The 22827-nt window shown below is 50.7% G+C and overlaps 1 protein-coding gene across 1 annotated transcript in view; it reads left to right on the top strand.

The window, feature by feature from the left end:
* The window catches only part of LOC142485590 (IQ and AAA domain-containing protein 1-like), a 153642-nt gene that overhangs the window by 1124 nt on the left and 129691 nt on the right, over positions 1-22827 (top strand). Inside the window, exon 2 of the mRNA XM_075584469.1 lies at positions 371-559. Within this exon, the coding sequence (XP_075440584.1) occupies positions 371-559 (189 nt within the window). The remainder of the gene's footprint in view (positions 1-370; positions 560-22827) is intronic.

The raw sequence follows: 22827 nt of genomic DNA, 5'->3' as shown, positions 1-22827 counted from the left end.
TGTACTGTTATAAGGACACACAGATTCCTCATATACCCATATACTGATCTGGGGAAGGCATTTATTCAATTTTCTGGACTTACAGAATGCTCATATACTGACATATAGACCATACAGGGCATATATACTGACTTGGATACTGCATATATACTGGTATAGATACTCACAGAACCCTCGTATACTGATATAGTGACCAGGCGGAGGCATGTATGCTGTTATAGGGACTCACAGAGGGGGAATCTGCAGTTATTATACAGTGTTATATGGACTCTCACGTGGTATTATTCTACAGTGTATAATAACACCATGTGACCAGTTCATATAACAGTTGTATGGACCAGTAGATATTCAGTGGCACTCTCTTTCTCAGACAGTGGCTCCACGCATGATTTCACTGGAGGAGGCAGTACGTGTCATTCAGGTCTCAGAGAGAGCGCGTCAAGGTCGCCTGAGGGCCAAGTTCATGGAGGAGATTCGGCGAGATGATGAGCGTCGGAAAGTGAGAGGGACGGCAGTGAGCGAGGAGGAGCAAGAGAGAGCCATCATCCTGATCCAGAAGGTATCTGTTATAGGCAAGGGTTAGATTCAGAAGGTATCTGTTATAGGGAGGGATCTGATCCCATTAGGTATCCGTTATAGGAAAGGTCTGATCCAGAAGGTATCCGTTATAGGGAGGGATCTGATCCCATTAGGTATCCGTTATAGGAAAGGTCTGATCCAGACGGTATCTGTTATAGGGAGGGTCTGATCCAGAAGGTATCCGTTATAGGGAGGGATCTGATCCCATTAGGTATCCGTTATAGGAAAGGTCTGATCCAGACGGTATCTGTTATAGGGAGGGTCTGATCCAGAAGGTATCCGTTTATAGGAGGCTCCGATCCAGAAGGTATCCATTATAGTGAAGGGTCAGATCCAGAAGCTATCCGTAATATGTAAGGGTCTGAACTAGAAGGTATCCGTTATAGGGAAGGGTCTGATCCAGAAGGTATCCGTTATAGGAAAGGTCTGATCCAGAAGGTATCCGTTATAGGGAAGGGTCTGATCCAGAAGCTATCCGTTATAGGGAAGGGTCTGATCCAGAAGCTATCCGTTATGGGGAAGGGGCGGATCCAGAAGGTATCCGTTATAGGGAAGGGTCTGATCCAGAAGCTATCCGTTATATGGACGGGTCTGATCCAGAAGGTATCCGTTATAGGAAAGGTCTGATCCAGAAGGTATTTGTTATAGGCAAGGGACTGATCCAGAAGGTATCCGTTATAGGGAAGGGTCTGATCCAGAAGGTATCCGTTATAGGGAAGGGTCTGATCCAGAAGCTATCCGTTATAGGGAAGGGTCTGATCCAGAAGGTATCCGTTATAGGTAAGTGTGACAGAGTGAAGTCAACTCCTATCAGTTACGCCTGGGAGACATATGTCTGAGTGCTTCATCCAGCACTCATAAGGGTTAACTCGGGTGGAAGTTAGGAAATCAGAACTCTTTAGCTGACACCTGAGAGCCAGCAAGGTAGATAAAGGATCATGTGACTGGCAGTAGCTGCCAGTGAGAGAGAGAGAGAAGCACACTGCTGCGTGAGCCCTTAGCCAGAGGGATTTCACCAAAGACTACTTCAACTAAAGTAAGGATTATTCATTTGTGTACTGACTGCTTAAAGTACCCTTATGGTTTGGTTCTGGTTTAGCCAGCCAGCCTGCTAGATAGGTCTGCTGTGTTATTAGTCAGTTTTTCTCCCAAAGTGGAGCAGGATTTATTTTGTTAAAGGGATAGTGTACCCGCATGTTATGTTACTGTGGAGAAATAAAGCCACTGAACGTTTTTATTTATCCTGAAACTATACGTGTGGACTGTTCCCTGACCTCGGCTACAGGCCGTCCTGCCACAGGTGGTGTCAGAAGTGGGATGTCGGACGGCCCCTGTATCTGAAGGGCCACACAAAAAAAAAAGGAGAATTTTTTTTCTCAGTTCCTTGAGCAGAGAAGCAAGCAGAGCGACAAGCCCAGCAAGATGAGTGACAAGCCTAGCAAGGTGAGCGACAAGCCCAGCAAGATGAGCAACAGGCCCGGCGAGAGGAAAAGCTACTCCAACTGCTGGTCGAAGGCCCAACCCCAGGCAGACCAGGGATTCCAAATAACCCACCGGTGATGCTGCCTAAAATGAAGCCAAACGAAGACCCAGAGGCATTTCTCCTCACTTTTGAAAGGGTAGCCACGGCCCACGGCTGGACAGTTTATCGCTGGGTAACGACTCTGGCTCCACTCCTCATAGGAGAAGCTCAGGCAGCCTACCAGGCTCTTCCAGCGGACGAGGCCATGGACTATCAGAAACTAAAGGCTGCTATTCTGGATCGCCTAGGCCTCACGCCAGAGACCTACCGACAGCGGTTCCGGACAGTCAAATATACAAACCGAGACAGACCCCGGGTCATAGCCCACCGCTTAGTAGACTTATGTGCCAGGTGGATACAACCGGAAAAACATGACAAGGCAGAGATCCTTGAACAGTTTGTGCTCGAGCAGTTCATACAGATACTGCCCCCCTCCTCCTGCTCCTGGGTAAAAAGACACGCTGCATTTTCCCTGGATTCAGCGGTCCGCTTGGTGGAAAACTTCCTGGGCGACGACACCCAACAGGATAGCTGGGAACGGCCGGTGCAAACACCAGTTGCTTCCAGTGATACTAGAGGCAGGAGAGCAGACAATCGAGGGGTCTACAACCCGCCAGCTCGGGAGATCCAGTCAACCCGATCGGAAGACGCTTTCCCATCTCGGAGGGTTCCTGGTACAAACTCCCGCAGAGACACCAATCCTGAGTCCGAGGCCACTGGATCACTCAAGGGAGGCCGCCACCCACAGTATTCCCCGAGAACCTGGACTCCTGTCACCCACCCGGTGGAGAGGATAACCCCACCAACCAGAAGGGAGGACCCCATCCAACAGCGGAGAGGTCCAAACACCGAGCCCCATCGAGAGCTTCCGCGGACGACCGAGTTTGCGGACTCAGGAGATGAGGAAATGGACTGTTCATATGGCAGAACCACTGCCACAGCTTGTCTCCGAGGGGACCACAATCCGTGGTTAGTCCCAGCATCTCTGGAGGGGACAAAAGTAAACGCCATGCTGGACTCGGGCTCTGGAAAAACCCTGATCCTAGAGGGCCTAATTCCAAGCAATAGACTATCTTATGACTCTCCTTGGAATATCGAGTGTATCCATGGGGATACAAAGAGATACCCGACGGCGAACGTTACACTGCGTATCCAGGATCAAGAGGCTAGCCTACTAGTGGGAGTTGCTACCTGCTCCTGTTCTACTTGGCCGAGACTGGCCCTACCTCGAAACATTGTTGGCCCCTACTCCTACGGAGCCTACTTCTCTGGTACCGGAGAAGCCCGGAGACTTGTTCCCTTTTCCCCAGAGATTTTCCCCCGTAGACACCATGTCCCAAAGACACGTAAACAGAGACGTGCGGAAAAAGAGGACTGGTTAAGAAAGGTTGGGACTTTTGGTAACATTAGTCAGCCCAAAGGACTGCAGGTCATGGCCGGGGATGACCAGGGTGGGGAACAGATAGATACGGGAGTGTTGCCAGACCTGGATCTTCCTGACTTCCGTCAGAGGCAGAGGGAGGACCCAGCTCTGGCTAGACAATATGAGAAGGTGGTACAGGTCAACAACAAGATAATAGATGAACAAGGTGTAAAAGTGTTTCCACATTTTGAACTGTTGAATGACATACTATATCGTGTGAATAAGGTTACACAAACAGGGGAGGTCATTCGACAGATGCTAGTCCCTAAAGGGTTGATTAAAACAGTGTTTACCCTAGCCCATACTCTCCCATGGGGTGGTCATTTGGGCAGAGATAAGACCATGGACCGCATCTCGTCCCGGTTTTACTGGCCAGGCATACATGGTGACATCATGAAACTATGTGAGACATGTCCTGAATGCCAGTTAACTAGCCAAAAAGGACAGAAGCCGGCTCCTTTGGTTCCTCTGCCCTTGGTAGCCATCCCATTCGAGAGAATTGGGGTAGATCTGGTCGGACCTTTAGAACCCTCTGCGAAGGGACATAAATTTATACTCGTTGTTGTTGATTATGCCACCAGGTATCCTGAGGCCTTCCCTCTGAGATCAGCCACTGCTAAACAGGTTGCTCACAGGCTGTTAGAACTGTTTTCTAGGGTAGGACTTCCACAAGTAATGTTAACTGACCAGGGAACAAATTTCATGGCAAAGTTAATGCAGGATGTCCTGAAGTTATTGGAGGTAAAATCCGTCCGGACCTCGGTCTACCATCCTCAGACTGATGGATTGGTAGAGAGGTTTAACCGTACTTTAAAAACTATGCTTAGGAAGTTTGTGGACACTGAAAAGCGAGCTTGGGATGAACTTCTCCCTTTCCTGTTGTTTGCGGTACGAGAAGTTCCCCAATCATCCACAGGCTTCTCCCCGTTTGAGCTCCTATATGGACGCCAACCTCGGGGTATTCTCGACCTACTGAAGGAATCCTGGGAGGAGGAGCCCTCCCCCTCCAAGAATACCCTTCAGTATGTCATAGACCTTAGAAACCGCCTAGACATGATAGGTCGGTTTGCGAAGGAAAACCTCAAATCTGCTCAAGAACGTCGAGAGGCAGTACAACCAAAATGCTCGCTTGAGGGTCTTCCAACCTGGGGACCAAGTGATGCTACTACTACCGACATCAGAGAGTAAACTCCTTGCGAAGTGGCAGGGTCCTTTCCAAGTTCTCCGCCGCACCGGGGAGGTGAACTATGAGATCTCTCAACCAGGGTCCAGGAAGGGTAAACAAATCTACCACGTGAACCTCCTGAAACCCTGGAAAACGATGAGATTGCTGTTCATTCACCCTCGGGAAGGAGAGACGGATTTGGGTCCAAAGCTTCCAAAGGGTAGTACGTACACTGACCATCAGGTTCCCATGGGAGAGCAGTTAACAACGGAACAAAGGTCAGACCTACTTGATGTATGTGACCAGTTCCCAGATGTTTTTTCTGAGCTGCCAGGGCAGACTGATTTAGTGTCCCATAGGATTGAGACAGAACCTGGCGTAAAAGTACGGTCCCGTCCCTATAGATTGCCAGAGGGCCGAAAAGACCTGGTAGAGAGGGAGATAATAGACATGTTGGAATTGGGCGTGATCGAAGAGTCCCACAGCGAATGGTGTAGCTCTATCGTGTTGGTCCCTAAACCAGATGGGAAGGTGAGGTTTTGCGTGGATCTGCGAAAGGTAAATGCTGTATCCAGATTTGATGCATATCCAATGCCTAGGGTGGATGAATTGCTTGATTCGCTTGGTAAAGCAGAGTATATCTCCACCCTAGATCTCACGAAAGGATATTGGCAGATACCTCTAGCGGAAGAATCCAAATGCAAAACTGCCTTCGCCACCCCTCTCGGTTTATACCAATTCGTCACTATGCCATTTGGGTTACATGGGGCTCCAGCCACGTTCCAAAGGTTAATGGACAAGGTACTACGACCCCATAGGGCATATGCCGCGGCCTACTTGGATGACATTGTCATCTATAGCAGACACTGGCAGTCTCATATAAAAAGGTTAAGGTCAGTCCTAACGTCCTTAAGAGAAGCAGGGCTCACTGCAAATCCAAAAAAATGTGCCCTGGGTAAATCCACTACAAAGTACTTGGGCTATGCCGTTGGGGGAGGGATAGTAAGGCCACTAGCTAGCAAGGTGGCCGCCATAAAGGAAGTCCCCACCCCACAGACAAAGACACAGGTCCGCTCCCTTTTGGGGTATTACCGGCAGTTTATCCCCAATTTTTCAGAAATATCTGCACCCCTAACAGATCTGACAAAAAAGAGTGCCCCGACCCAAGTTAAATGGTCTTGGGAGTGCCAAGACACCTTTGACATGCTAAAAAAGTGCCTGTCAGAGGGCCCCGCTCTTCGGAGCCCAGATTTTAAAGAGCCCTTCATCATCCAGACGGATGCCTCAGAGGTAGGACTGGGAGCAGTGCTGTCTCAGCAATTTGATGGTGTTGAACACCCCATACTGTTCATCAGCCGGAAGCTGTTCCCAAGGGAAGTGAGGTATTCCGTTATTGAGAAGGAGTGCCTCGCTGTAAAATGGGCAATTGAGGCCTTGAGACATTATGTCGCCGGAGTACACTTCACTCTGGTCACTGACCATGCGCTCTTGAAGTGGTTAAACACCATGAAGGGCACAAATCCAAGGTTGACCAGGTGGTATATTGCCCTCCAACCCTTCTCTTTTGATATTCAGCATAGGCCTGGAAAGGACCATGGAAATGCTGATTTTTTGTCAAGGGAAGGAGTGGAGGGTCGGGCTTCAGCCGTGTGGGACACTAGCCACACACAAACAGGGGAGGTATGTGACAGAGTGAAGTCAACTCCTATCAGTTACGCCTGGGAGACATATGTCTGAATGCTTCATCCAGCACTCATAAGGGTTAACTCAGGTGGAAGTTAGGAAATCAGAACTCTTTAGCTGACACCTGAGAGCCAGCAAGGTAGATAAAGGATCATGTGACTGGCAGTAGCTGCCAGAGAGAGAGAGAAACACACTGCTGCGTGAGCCCTTAGCCAGAGGGATTTCACCAAAGACTACTTCAACTAAAGTAAGGATTATTCATTTGTTTACTGACTGCTTAAAGTACCCTTATGGTTTGGTTCTGGTTTAGCCAGCCAGCCTGCTAGATAGGTCTGCTGTGTTATTAGTCAGTTTTTCTCCCAAAGTGGAGCAGGATTTATTTTGTTAAAGGGATAGTGTACCCGCATGTTATGTTACTGTGGAGAAATAAAGCCACTGAACGTTTTATTTATCCTGAAACTATACGTGTGGACTGTTCCCTGACCTCTGCTACAGGCCGTCCTGCCACAGTAAGGGTCTGATCCAGAAGGTATCAGTTATAGGAAAGGTCTGATCCAGAAGGTATCTGTTATAGGGAAGGATCTGATCCAGAAGGTATCTGTTATAGGGAAGGGTCTGATCCAGAAGGTATCCATTATAGGGAAGGGGCGGATCCAGAAGGTATCCTTTATAGGGAAGGGTCTGATCCAGAAGCTATCCGTTATAGGGATGGGTCTGATCCAGAAGGTATCCGTTATAGGAAAGGTCTGATCCAGAAGGTATTTGTTATAGGCAAGGGTCTGATCCAGAAGGTATCCATTATAGGGAAGGGTCTGATCCAGAAGGTATCCGTTATAGGGAAGGGTCTGATCAAGAAGGTATCCGTTATAGGGAAGGGTCTGATCCAGAAGGTATCCGTTATAGGGAAGGGTCTGATCCAGAAGGTATCTGTTATAGGAAAGTTCTGATCCAGAAGGTATCCGTTATAGGCAAGGGTCTGAACTAGAAGGTATCCGTTATAGGGACGGGTCTGATCCAGAAGATATCCGTTATAGGAAAGGTCTGATCCAGAAGGTATTTGTTATAGGCAAGGGTCTGATCCAGAAGGTATCCGTTATAGGGAAGGGTCTGATCCAGAAGGTATCCGTTATAGGGAAGGGTCTGATCCAGAAGGTATCCGTTATAGGGAAGTGTCTGATCCAGAAGGTATCCGTTATAGGAAAGTTCTGATCCAGAAGGTATCCGTTATAGGCAAGGGTCTGAACTAGAAGGTATCCGTTATAGGGAAGGGTCTGATCCATTAGGTATCCGTTATAGGTAAGGGTCTGATTCAGAAGCTATCCGTTATAGGGAAGGGTCTGATCCATTAGGTATCCGTTATAGGTAAGGGTCTGATTCAGAAGGTATCCATTATAGGGAAGGGTCTGATCCAGAAGGTATTCGTTATAGCAGCGTTTCCCAAATCGGGTTCCGCGGAACCCTTGGGTTCCATGGAGCAGTCCCAGAGGTTCCGCCTACGAACGCAGAACCTGATTTTGCCAGGAGCAGAGAGAAAAGCAGTCTGTAGCTGCAATCTCTCCTTCAGCCATTAGGTGGTGCTGTGCGGCGCAGCTCATGCAGCACCTCCTTGCTGCATGCAGCTGTGATAAGGTGAGAGATTGAGTGTGTGAATGTGTCTTGCGGAGGGTGGTGAAAGAGACGTCGGGAGGGGGTGAAAGAGACATGTAGAGGTCTGATGGGGGTGAAAAAGACATGGAGAGTTGGGGGGGATGAAAAAGAGACATGGAGAGTTTGGGGGGGGTGAAAGACGAGGGGTGGTGAAATAGAGACATGGGCAGATGGGGTGAAAGAGAGAAATGAGGGGGTGAAAGAGATGGGGAGGGAAGGTGAAAGACATGGGGAGGGAAGGTGAAAGAGAATGATAGTGAGGGAGGGTGAAATAGACATGGGGATGGGGTGAAAGTGTGTTATGGGGGTGAGAGACATATTGGGGGTAGGGGGAGAGGGACACGGGGGAAGAGAGACACTGGGGGAGAGAGAGTGAGAGACACTGGTGAGGGAGAGACACTGTCTGGAGGAAGGGGAGGGAGTGAGAGACACATAGGGGGATGGAGAGAGACAGTGGGGGAGGGAGTGAGAGACACCTGCGGGGAGGGAGAGATAGACACCTGGGGGGAGGGAGAGAGAGACACCTGGGCGGAGGGAGAGAGAGACACCTGGGAGGAGGGAGAGAGAGAGACACCTGGGGGGAGGGAGAGAGAGAGAGACACCTGGGGGAGGGAGAGAGAGAGACACCTGGGGGAGGGAGAGAGAGAGACACCTGGGGGGAGGGAGAGAGAGAGAGACACCTGGGGGGAGGGAGAGAGAGACACCTGGGGGGAGGGAGAGAGAGACACCTGGGGGGAGGGAGAGAGAGAGACACCTGGGGGGAGGGAGAGAGAGAGACACCTGGGGGGAGGGAGAGAGACACCTGGGGGGAGGGAGAGAGAGAGATACCTGGGGGGAGGGAGAGAGAGAGACACCTGGGGGAGGGAGAGAGAGAGATACCTGGGGGGAGGGAGAGAGAGAGACACCTGGGGGGAGGGAGAGAGAGAGACACCTGGGGGGAGGGAGAGAGAGAGACAACTGGGGGGAGGGAGAGAGAGAGACCTGGGGGGAGGGAGAGAGACCTGGGGGGAGGGAGAGACACCTGGGGGAGGGAGAGTGAGACACCTGGGGGGGGAGAGCGACACCTGGGGGGAGGGAGAGAGAGACACCTGGGGGGAGGGAGAGAGAGACACCTGGGGGGAGGGAGAGAGACACACCTGGGGGGAGGGAGAGAGAGACACACCTGGGGGGAGGGAGAGAGAGAGACACCTGGGGGGAGGGAGAGAGAGAGACACCTGGGGGAGGGAGAGAGAGAGAGACACCTGGGGGGAGGGAGAGAGAGAGAGACACCTGGGGGGAGGGAGAGAGAGAGACACCTGGGGGGAGGGAGAGAGAGACACCTGGGGGGAGGGAGAGAGAGAGACACCTGGGGGGAGGGGGAGGGAGAGACACCTGGGGGGGAGGGAGAGAGAGAGACACCTGGGGGGAGGGAGAGACACCTGGGGGGAGGGAGAGACACCTGGGGGAGGGAGAGTGAGACACCTGGGGGGGGGGAGAGCGACACCTGGGGGGAGGGAGAGAGAGACACCTGGGGGGAGGGAGGGAGAGAGACACCTGGGGGGAGGGAGAGAGAGAGACACCTGGGGGGAGGGAGAGAGAGAGACACCTGGGGGGAGGGAGAGAGAGAGACACCTGGGGGGAGGGAGAGAGAGAGACACCTGGGGGGAGGGAGAGACACCTGGGGGGAGGGAGAGTGAGACACCTGGGGGGGGGGGAAGAGAGAGACACCTGGGGGGAGGGAGAGAGAGAGAGACACCTGGGGGGAGGGAGAGAGAGACACCTGGGGGGAGGGAGAGAGAGACACCTGGGGGGAGGGAGAGAGAGACACCTGGGGGGAGGGAGAGAGAGACACACCTGGGGGGAGGGAGAGAGAGACACACCTGGGGGGAGGGAGAGAGAGACACACCTGGGGGGAGGGAGAGAGAGAGACACCTGGGGGGAGGGAGAGAGAGAGACACCTGGGGGGAGGGAGAGACACCTGGGGGGAGGGAGAGTGAGACACCTGGGGGGGGGAAGAGAGAGACACCTGGGGGGAGGGAGAGAGAGAGAGACACCTGGGGGGAGGGAGAGAGAGACACCTGGGGGGAGGGAGAGAGAGACACCTGGGGGGAGGGAGAGAGAGACACCTGGGGGGAGGGAGAGAGAGACACACCTGGGGGGAGGGAGAGAGAGACACACCTGGGGGGAGGGAGAGAGAGAGACACACCTGGGGGGAGGGAGAGAGAGACACACCTGGGGGGAGGGAGAGAGAGAGACACCTGGGGGGAGGGAGAGAGAGAGACACCTGGGGGGAGGGAGAGAGAGAGACACCTGGGGGGAGGGAGAGAGAGAGACACCTGGGGGGAGGGAGAGAGAGAGACACCTGGGGGGAGGGAGAGAGAGAGACACCTGGGGGGAGGGAGAGAGAGAGACACCTGGGGGGAGGGAGAGAGAGAGACACCTGGGGGGAGGGAGAGAGAGAGACACCTGGGGGGAGGGAGAGAGAGAGACACCTGGGGGGAGGGAGAGAGAGAGACACCTGGGGGGAGGGAGAGACACCTGGGGGGAGGGAGAGTGAGACACCTGGGGGGGGAGAAGAGAGAGACACCTGGGGGGGGAGAAGAGAGAGACACCTAGGGGGAGGGAGAGAGAGACACCTGGGGGGAGGGAGAGAGAGACACCTGGGGGGAGGGAGAGAGAGACACCTGGGGGGAGGGAGGGAGAGAGACACCTGGGGGGAGGGAGAGAGAGAGACACCTGGGGGAGGGAGAGAGAGAGACACCTGGGGGGAGGGAGAGAGAGAGACACCTGGGGGGAGGGAGAGAGAGAGACACCTGGGGGGAGGGAGAGAGAGAGACACCTGGGGGGAGGGAGAGACACCTGGGGGGAGGGAGAGAGAGATGGGGGTGAAAAGGACATGGAGAGGTGGGGGGGGATGAAAAAGAGACATGGAGAGTTTGGGAGGGGGGGAAGACAAGGGGGGGTGAAATAGAGACATGGACAGAGGGGGTGAAAGAGATGGGGAGGGAAGGTGAAAGAGAAAGATAGTGAGGGAGGGTGAAATAGACATGGGGATGGGGTGAAAGTGTGTTATGGCACAATGTCACTCTCACAATGCTATTCACAAAGTATCACTCACACAATGTTACTCGCACAGTATCACTCACACAATGTTACTCGCACAGTATCACTCACACAAAGTTACTCGCACAGTATCATATGCACAATGTCACACTGTCACTCTCACAATGCTATTCACACAGGATCACTCACACAATGTTACTCGCACAGTATCACTCACACAATGTTACCCGCACAGTATCACTCACACAATGTTACTCGCACAGTATCACTCACACAATGTTACTCGCACAGTATCACTCACACAAAGTTACTCGCACAGTATCACTCACACAAAGTTACTCGCACAGTATCACTCACACAATGTTTCTCGCACAGTATCACTCACACAATGTTACTCGCACAGTATCACTCACACAAAGTTACTCGCACTGTATCACTCACACAAAGTTACTCGCACAGTATCACTCACACAATGTTACCCGCACAGTATCACTCACACAATGTTACTCGCACAGTATCACTCACACAATGTTTCTCGCACGGTATCACTCACACAATGTTACTCGCACTGTATCACTCACTCAAAGTTACTCGCACAGTATCATATGCACAATGTCACACTGTCACTCTCACAATGCTATTCACACAGGATCACTCACACAATGTTACTCGCACAGTATCACTCACACAATGTTACCCGCACAGTATCACTCACACAATGTTACTCGCACTGTATCCCTCATACAATGCTATTCGCACAGTATCACTTTCACAATGTTACTCGCACAGTATCACTCTCACATTGTTACCCGCACAGTATCACTCTCACATTGTTACCCGCACAGTATCACTCTCACATTGTTACTCGCACAGTATCACTCTCACATTGTTACTCGCACAGTATCAAGCGCACCATGTTACTCACACAGTATCACTCGCACAATGTTACTCTCATAGTATCATGTGCACCATGTTACTCGCACAATATCACTCTCACATTGTTACTCACACAGTATCACTCGCACAATGTTACTCTCATAGTATCACGTGCACCATGTTACTCTCATAGTATCACTCGCACCATGTTACTCTCATAGTATCACTCGCACCATGTTACTCGCACAGTATCACACGTACAATGCTACTCGCACAGTAACACTCTCACAGTGTTACTTGCACCGTATCACGCACACCATGTTACCCCCACAGTATCACACACACCATGTTACCCGCACAGTATCACTCGCACAATTTTACTCGCACAGTATCACAATCACCATGTTACCCGCACAGTATCACTCGCACAATTTTACTCGCACAGTATCACACTCACCATGTTACCCGCACAGTATCACTCGCACAATTTTACTCGCACAGTATCACACTCACCATGTTACCCGCACAGTATCAAGCGCACCATGTTACTCGCACAATATCACACGTACAATGTTACTTGCACCGTATCACGCACACCATGTTACCCGCACAGTATATCACACACCATGTTGCCCGCACAGTATCACTCGCACAATTTTACTCGCACAGTATCACTCACACAAAGTTACTCATGCAGTATCATATGCACAATGCCACACTGTCACTCTCACAATGCTATTCACACAGGATCACTCACACAATGTTACTCGCACAGTATCATTCACACAAAGTTACTCGTGCAGTATGCAAAATGCACAATGCACACACATATGCACAATGTCACACTGTCACTCTCACAATGCTATTCACACAAGATCACTCACACAATGTTACTCGCACAGTATCACTCACAAAGTATCACTCGCACCATGTTACTCGCAAAGTATCACGTGCACCATGTTACTCGCACAATGTTACTTGCAAAGTATCACTCACACAATGTTACTCGCACAATGTTACTTGCAAAGTATCACTCACACAATGTTACTTGCAAAGTATCACTCACACAATGTTACTTGCACAATGTTACTCGCACAGTATCACTTGTACCACCATGTTACTCGCACAGTATCAAACGCACAATGTTACTCGCACAATATGATGCACACTGTTACTTGCACAGTATCACACAATGTTACTCGCACAGTATCCCTCATACAATGTTACTCGCACAGTATCAATCACACAATGTTACTCGCACAGTATCACTCACACAATGTTACTTGCACAATGTTAACCGCACAGTATCACTTGTACCACCATGTTACTCGCACAGTATCAAACGCACAATGTTACTCGCACAATATGATGCACACTGTTACTTGCACAGTATCACTCGCACAATGTTACTCGCACAGTATCACTCACACAATGTTACTCTCACAGTATCCCTCACACAATGTTACTCGCACAGTATCACTCACACAATGTTACTCGCACAGTATCACTCATACAATGTTACTCGTGCTGTATCACTCGCACAATGTTACTCGTGCTGTATCACTCACACAATGTTACTCGTGCTGTATCACTCACACAATGTTACTCGCACAGTATCACTCACACAATGTTACTCGCAGAGTATCACTCGCACAATGTTACTCGTGCTGTATCATATGCACAATGTTACTCGCACAGTATCACACGCACAATGTTACTCGCACAGTATCACTCACACAATGTTACTTGCACAATGTTAACCGCACAGTATCACTTGCACCACCATGTTACTCGCACAGTATCAAACGCACAATGTTACTTGCACAATATGATGCACACTGTTACTTGCACAGTATCACTTGCACAATGTTACTCGCACAGTATCACTCACACAATGTTACTCGCACAGTATCACTCGCACAATGTTACTCGCACAATGTTACTCGTGCAGTATCATATGCACAATGTTACTCGCACAATATCACTCACACAATGTTACTTGCACAATGTTAACCGCACAGTATCACTTGTACCACCATGTTACTCGCATAGTATCAAATGCATAATGTTACTCGCACAATTTGATGCACACTGTTACTTGCACAGTATCACTCGCACAATGTTACTCGCACAGTATCGCTCGCACAATGTTACTCGCACAGTATCACTCACACAATGTTACTCGCACAGTATCCCTCACACAATGTTACTCGCACAGAATCATTCACACAATGTTACTCGCACAGTATCAATCACACACCATGTTACCCGCACAGTATCACTCACATAATGTTACTCGCACAGTATCACTCACACAATGTTACTCGCACAGTATCAATCACACAATGCTACTCGCACAGTATCACTCACACAATGTTACTCGCACAGTATCACTCACACAATGTTACTCGCACAGTATCACTCACACAATGTTACTCGCACAGTATCACTCACACAATGTTACTCGCACTGTATCAATCACACAATGCTACTCGCACAGTATCACTCACACAATGTTACTCGCACAGTATCACTCACACAATGTTACTCGCACAGTATCACTCACACAATGTTACTCGCACAATGTTACTCGCACAGTATCACTCACACAATGTTACTCGCACAGTATCACTCGCACAATGTTACTCGCACAGTATCACTCGCACAATGTTACTCGCACAGTATCACTCACACAATTTTACTCGCACAGTATCGCGCATACCGTCACCGTGTCACTCGCACAATGTTACTCGCACAGTATCACGCATACCGTCACCGTGTCACTCGCACAATGTTACTCGCACAGTATCACTCGCACAGTATCACGCACACCGTCACCGTGTCACTCGCACCATGTTACTCGCACATTACCACGCGCACCGTCACCGTGTCACTCACACAATGTTACTCGCACAGTATCACTCGCACAATGTTACTCGCACAGTATCACTCGCACAGTATCACGTGCACAATGTTACTCGCACAGTATCACTCTCACAATGTTACTCGCACAGTATCACGCACACCGTCACCGTGTCACTCGCACAGTATTACTCGCACAGTATCACGCGCACAATGTTACTCGCACAGTATTACTCGCACAATGTTACTCGCACAGTATTACTCGCACAATGTTACTCGCACAGTATCACTCTCACAATGTTACTCGCACAGTATCACGCATACCGTCACCGTGTCACTCGCACAGTATTACTCGCACAGTATCACTCGCACAATGTTACTCGCACAGTATCACTCGCACAATGTTACTCGCACAGTATCACGCACACCGTCACCGTGTCACTCGCACAGTATCACTCGCACAGTATCACTCGCACAATGTTACTCGCACAGTATCACGCGCACAATGTTACTCGCACATTACCACGTGCACTGTCACAATGTTACTCGCACATTACCACGCACACGTCACCGTGTCACTCGCACAGTATAACTCGCACAATGTTACTCGCACATTACCACGCGCACTGTCACAGTGTCACTCACACCATGTTACTCGCACATTACCACGCGCACTGTCACAGTGTCACTCGCACAATGTTACTCGCACATTACCACGCGCACTGTCACAGTATCACTCGCACAATGTTACTCGCACAATGTTACTCGCACATTACCACGCGCACTGTCACAGTGTCACTCGCACAATGTTACTCGCACATTACCACGCGCACTGTCACAGTGTCACTCACACCATGTTACTCGCACATTACCACGCGCACTGTCACAGTGTCACTCACACCATGTTACTCGCACATTACCACGCGCACTGTCACAGTGTCACTCGCACAATGTTACTCGCACATTACCACGCGCACTGTCACAGTGTTACTCGCACAATGTTACTCGCACATTACCACGCGCACTGTCACAGTGTCACTCGCACAATGTTACTCGCACAATGTTACTCGCACATTACCACGCGCACTGTCACAGTGTCACTCGCACAATGTTACTCGCACATTACCACGCGCGCTGTCACAGTGTCACTCGCACCATGTTACTCGCACATTACCACGCGCACTGTCACAGTGTCACTCGCACATTACCACGCGCACTGTCACAGTGTCACTCGCACAATGTTACTCGCACATTACCACGCGCACTGTCAGTGTCACTCACACCATGTTACTCGCATATTACCACGCGCACTGTCACAGTGTCACTCACACCATGTTACTCGCACATTACCACGCGCACTGTCAGTGTCACTCGCACAATGTTACTCGCACATTACCACGCGCACTGTCACAGTGTCACTCACACCATGTTACTCGCACATTACCACGCGCACTGTCACAGTGTCACTCGCACAATGTTACTCGCACATTACCACGCGCACTGTCACAGTGTCACTCACACCATGTTACTCGCACATTACCACGCGCACTGTCACAGTGTCACTCACACAATGTTACTCGCACATTACCACGCGCACTGTCACAGTGTCACTCACACAATGTTACTCGCACATTACCACGCGCACTGTCACAGTGTCACTCGCACAATGTTACTCGCACATTACCACGCGCACTGTCACAGTGTCACTCACTCCATGTTACTCGCACATTACCACGCGCACTGTCACAGTGTCACTCACACCATGTTACTCGCACATTACCACGCACACTGTCACAGTGTCACTCACACAATGTTACTCGCACATTACCACGCGCACTCAGTGTCACTCGCACAATGTTACTCGCACATTACCACGCGCACTGTCACAGTGTCACTCACACCATGTTACTCGCACATTACCACGCGCACTGTCACAGTGTCACTCACACCATGTTACTCGCACATTACCACGCGCACTGTCACAGTGTCACTCGCACAGTATCACTCGCACAATGTTACTCGCACAATGTTACTCGCACCATGTTACTCGCACATTACCATGCGCACTGTCACAGTGTCACTCGCACAATGTTACTCGCACATTACCACGCGCACTGTCACAGTGTCACTCGCACAATGTTACTCGCACATTACCACGCGCACTGTCACAGTGTCACTCACACCATGTTACTCGCACATTACCACGCGCACTGTCACAGTGTCACTCACACCATGTTACTCGCACATTACCACGCGCACTGTCAGTGTCACTCACACCATGTTACTCGCACATTACCACGCGCACTGTCACAGTGTCACTCGCACAATGTTACTCGCACATTACCACGCGCACTGTCACAGTGTCACTCGCACAATGTTACTCGCACATTACCACGCGCACTGTCACAGTGTCACTCGCACAATGTTACTCGCACATTACCACGCGCACTGTCACAGTGTCACTCGCACCATGTTACTCGCACATTACCACGCGCACTGTCACAGTGTAACTCACACCATGTTACTCGCACATTACCACGCGCACTGTCAGTGTCACTCGCACAATGTTACTCGCACATTACCACGCGCACTGTCACAGTGTCACTCACACCATGTTACTCGCACATTACCACGCGCACTGTCACAGTATCACTCGCACAATGTTACTCGCACCATGTTACTCGCACATTACCACGCACACTGTCACAGTGTCACTCACACAATGTTACTCGCACATTACCACGCGCACTGTCACAGTATCACTCGCACAATGTTACTCGCACCATGTTACTCGCACATTACCACGCGCACTGTCACAGTATCACTCGCACAATGTTACTCGCACCATGTTACTCGCACATTACCACGCACACTGTCAGTGTCACTCACACAATGTTACTCGCACATTACCACGCGCACTGTCACAGTGTCACTCGCACAATGTTACTCGCACATTACCACGCGCACTGTCACAGTGTCACTCACACCATGTTACTCGCACATTACCACGCGCACTGTCACAGTGTCACTCGCACCATGTTACTCGCACATTACCACGCGCACTGTCACAGTGTAACTCACACCATGTTACTCGCACATTACCACGCGCACTGTCACAGTGTCACTCGCACAATGTTACTCGCACATTACCACGCGCACTGTCACAGTGTCACTCACACCATGTTACTCGCACATTACCACGCGCACTGTCACAGTGTCACTCACACCATGTTACTCGCACAATGTTACTCGCACATTACCACGCGCACTGTTACAGTGTCACTCACACCATGTTACTCGCACATTACCACGCGCACTGTCACAGTATCACTCGCACAATGTTACTCGCACATTACCACGCGCACTGTCACAGTGTCACTCGCACCATGTTACTCGCACATTACCACGCGCACTGTCACAGTGTAACTCACACCATGTTACTCGCACAATGTTACTCGCACATTACCACGCGCACTGTCACAGTGTCACTCACACCATGTTACTTGCACAATGTTACTCGCACATTACCACGCGCACTGTCACAGTGTCACTCACACCATGTTACTCGCACCATGTTACTCGCACATTACCACGCGCACTGTCACAGTGTCACTCACACCATGTTACTCGCACAATGTTACTCGCACATTACCACGCGCACTGTCACAGTGTCACTCACACCATGTTACTCGCACAATGTTACTCGCACATTACCACGCGCACTGTCACAGTGTCACTCACACCATGTTACTCGCACAATGTTACTCGCACATTACCACGCGCACTGTCAGTGTCACTCACACCATGTTACTCGCACATTACCACGCGCACTGTCAGTGTCACTCACACCATGTTACTCGCACATTACCACGCGCACTGTCACAGTGTCACTCGCACAATGTTACTCGCACATTACCACGCGCACTGTCACAGTGTCACTCACACCATGTTACTCGCACATTACCACGCGCACTGTCACAGTGTCACTCACACCATGTTACTCGCACATTACCACGCGCACTGTCACAGTGTCACGCACACAATGTTACTCGCACATTACCACGCGCACTGTCACAGTGTCACGCACACAATGTTACTCGCACATTACCACGCGCACTGTCACAGTGTCACTCACACCATGTTACTCGCACATTACCACGCGCACTGTCACAGTGTCACTCACACCATGTTACTCGCACATTACCACGCGCACTGTCACAGTGTCACTCGCACCATGTTACTCGCACATTACCACGCGCACTGTCACAGTGTCACTCACACCATGTTACTCGCACATTACCACGCGCACTGTCACAGTGTCACTCGCACAATGTTACTCGCACATTACCACGCGCACTGTCAGTGTCACTCGCACAATGTTACTCGCACATTACCACGCGCACTGTCACAGTGTCACTCACACCATGTTACTCGCACATTACCACGCGCACTGTCACAGTGTCACTCACACCATGTTACTCGCACATTACCACGCGCACTGTCACAGTGTCACTCGCACAATGTTACTCGCACATTACCACGCGCACTGTCACAGTGTCACTCACACAATGTTACTCGCACATTACCACGCGCACTGTCACAGTGTCACTCACACAATGTTACTCGCACATTACCACGCGCACTGTCACAGTGTCACTCGCACAATGTTACTCGCACATTACCACGCGCACTGTCACAGTGTCACTCACACCATGTTACTCGCACATTACCACGCGCACTGTCACAGTGTCACTCGCACCATGTTACTCGCACATTACCACACGCACTGTCACAGTGTAACTCACACCATGTTACTCGCACATTACCACGCGCACTGTCACAGTGTCACTCGCACAATGTTACTCGCACATTATCACGCGCACTGTCACAGTGTCACTCACACCATGTTACTCGCACATTACCACGCGCACTGTCACAGTGTCACTCACACCATGTTACTCGCACAATGTTACTCGCACATTACCACGCGCACTGTCACAGTGTCACTCACACCATGTTACTCGCACATTACCACGCGCACTGTCACAGTATCACTCGCACAATGTTACTCGCACATTACCACGCGCACTGTCACAGTGTCACTCGCACCATGTTACTCGCACATTACCACGCGCACTGTCACAGTGTAACTCACACCATGTTACTCGCACAATGTTACTCGCACATTACCACGCGCACTGTCACAGTGTCACTCACACCATGTTACTTGCACAATGTTACTCGCACATTACCACGCGCACTGTCACAGTGTCACTCACACCATGTTACTCGCACCATGTTACTCGCACATTACCACGCGCACTGTCACAGTGTCACTCGCACAATGTTACTCGCACATTACCACGCGCACTGTCACAGTGTCACTCACACCATGTTACTTGCACAATGTTACTCGCACATTACCACGCGCACTGTCACAGTGTCACTCACACCATGTTACTTGCACAATGTTACTCGCACATTACCACGCGCACTGTCACAGTGTCACTCACACCATGTTACTCGCACCATGTTACTCGCACATTACCACGCGCACTGTCACAGTGTCACTCACACTATGTTACTCGCACAATGTTACTCGCACATTACCACGCGCACTGTCACAGTGTCACTCACACCATGTTACTCGCACAATGTTACTCGCACATTACCACGCGCACTGTCACAGTGTCACTCACACCATGTTACTCGCACAATGTTACTCGCACATTACCACGCGCACTGTCAGTGTCACTCACACCATGTTACTCGCACATTACCACGCGCACTGTCACAGTGTCACTCACACCATGTTACTCGCACATTACCACGCGCACTGTCACAGTGTCACTCGCACAATGTTACTCGCACATTACCACGCGCACTGTCACAGTGTCACTCACACCATGTTACTCGCACATTACCACGCGCACTGTCACAGTGTCACTCGCACCATGTTACTCGCACATTACCACGCGCACTGTCACAGTGTCACTCACACCATGTTACTCGCACATTACCACGCGCACTGTCACAGTGTCACTCGCACAATGTTACTCGCACATTACCACGCGCACTGTCAGTGTCACTCGCACAATGTTACTCGCACATTACCACGCGCACTGTCACAGTGTCACTCACACCATGTTACTCGCACATTACCACGCGCACTGTCACAGTGTCACTCACACCATGTTACTCGCACATTACCACGCGCACTGTCACAGTGTCACTCGCACAATGTTACTCGCACATTACCACGCGCACTGTCACAGTGTCACTCACACAATGTTACTCGCACATTACCACGCGCACTGTCACAGTGTCACTCGCACAATGTTACTCGCACATTACCACGCGCACTGTCACAGTGTCACTCACACCATGTTACTCGCACATTACCACGCGCACTGTCACAGTGTCACTCGCACAATGTTACTCGCACATTACCACGCGCACTGTCACAGTGTCACTCACACCATGTTACTCGCACATTACCACGCGCACTGTCACAGTGTCACTCACACAATGTTACTCGCACATTACCACGCGCACTGTCACAGTGTCACTCGCACATTACCACGCGCACTGTCACAGTGTCACTCGCACCATGTTACTCGCACATTACCACGCGCACTGTCACAGTGTCACTCGCACAATGTTACTCGCACATTACCACGCGCACTGTCACAGTGTCACTCGCACAATGTTACTCGCACATTACCATGCGCACTGTCACAGTGTCACTCACACCATGTTACTCGCACATTACCACGCGCACTGTCACAGTGTCACTCACACCATGTTACTCGCACATTACCACGCGCACTGTCACAGTGTCACTCGCACCATGTTACTCGCACAATGTTACTCGCACATTACCACGCGCACTGTCACAGTGTCACTCACACCATGTTACTCGCACAATGTTACTCGCACATTACCACGCGCACTGTCACAGTGTCACGCACACAATGTTACTCGCACATTACCACGCGCACTGTCAGTGTCACTCACACCATGTTACTCGCACATTACCACGCGCACTGTCACAGTGTCACTCACACCATGTTACTCGCACATTACCACGCGCACTGTCACAGTGTCACTCGCACAATGTTACTCGCACATTACCACGCGCACTGTCACAGTGTCACTCACACCATGTTACTCGCACATTACCACGCGCACTGTCACAGTGTCACTCACACCATGTTACTCGCACATTACCACGCGCACTGTCACAGTGTCACTCACACAATGTTACTCGCACATTACCACGCGCACTGTCACAGTGTCACTCGCACCATGTTACTCGCACAATGTTACTCGCACATTACCACGCGCACTGTCACAGTGTCACTCACACCATGTTACTCGCACAATGTTACTCGCACATTACCACGCGCACTGTCACAGTGTCACTCACACAATGTTACTCGCACATTACCACGCGCACTGTCAGTGTCACTCACACCATGTTACTCGCACATTACCACGCGCACTGTCACAGTGTCACTCACACCATGTTACTCGCACATTACCACGCGCACTGTCACAGTGTCACTCACACAATGTTACTCGCACATTACCACGCGCACTCACAGTGTCACTCACACCATGTTACTCGCACATTACCACGCGCACTGTCACAGTGTCACTCACACAATGTTACTCGCACATTACCACGCGCACTGTCACAGTGTCACTCACACAATGTTACTCGCACATTACCACGCGCACTGTCACAGTATCACTCGCACAATGTTACTCGCACATTACCACGCGCACTGTCACAGTGTCACTCACACCATGTTACTCGCACATTACCACGCGCACTGTCACAGTGTCACTCACACCATGTTACTCGCACATTACCACGCGCACTGTCACAGTGTCACTCACACAATGTTACTCGCACATTACCACGCGCACTGTCACAGTGTCACTCACACCATGTTACTCGCACATTACCACGCGCACTGTCACAGTGTCACTCACACAATGTTACTCGCACATTACCACGCG

Source organism: Ascaphus truei, unplaced genomic scaffold (genome assembly GCF_040206685.1).
Source record: "Ascaphus truei isolate aAscTru1 unplaced genomic scaffold, aAscTru1.hap1 HAP1_SCAFFOLD_608, whole genome shotgun sequence".
Classification (NCBI taxonomy): domain Eukaryota; kingdom Metazoa; phylum Chordata; class Amphibia; order Anura; family Ascaphidae; genus Ascaphus; species Ascaphus truei.
Note: the sequence above shows the minus strand (reverse complement) of the source record. Positions and strands in the feature narration are given on the sequence as shown.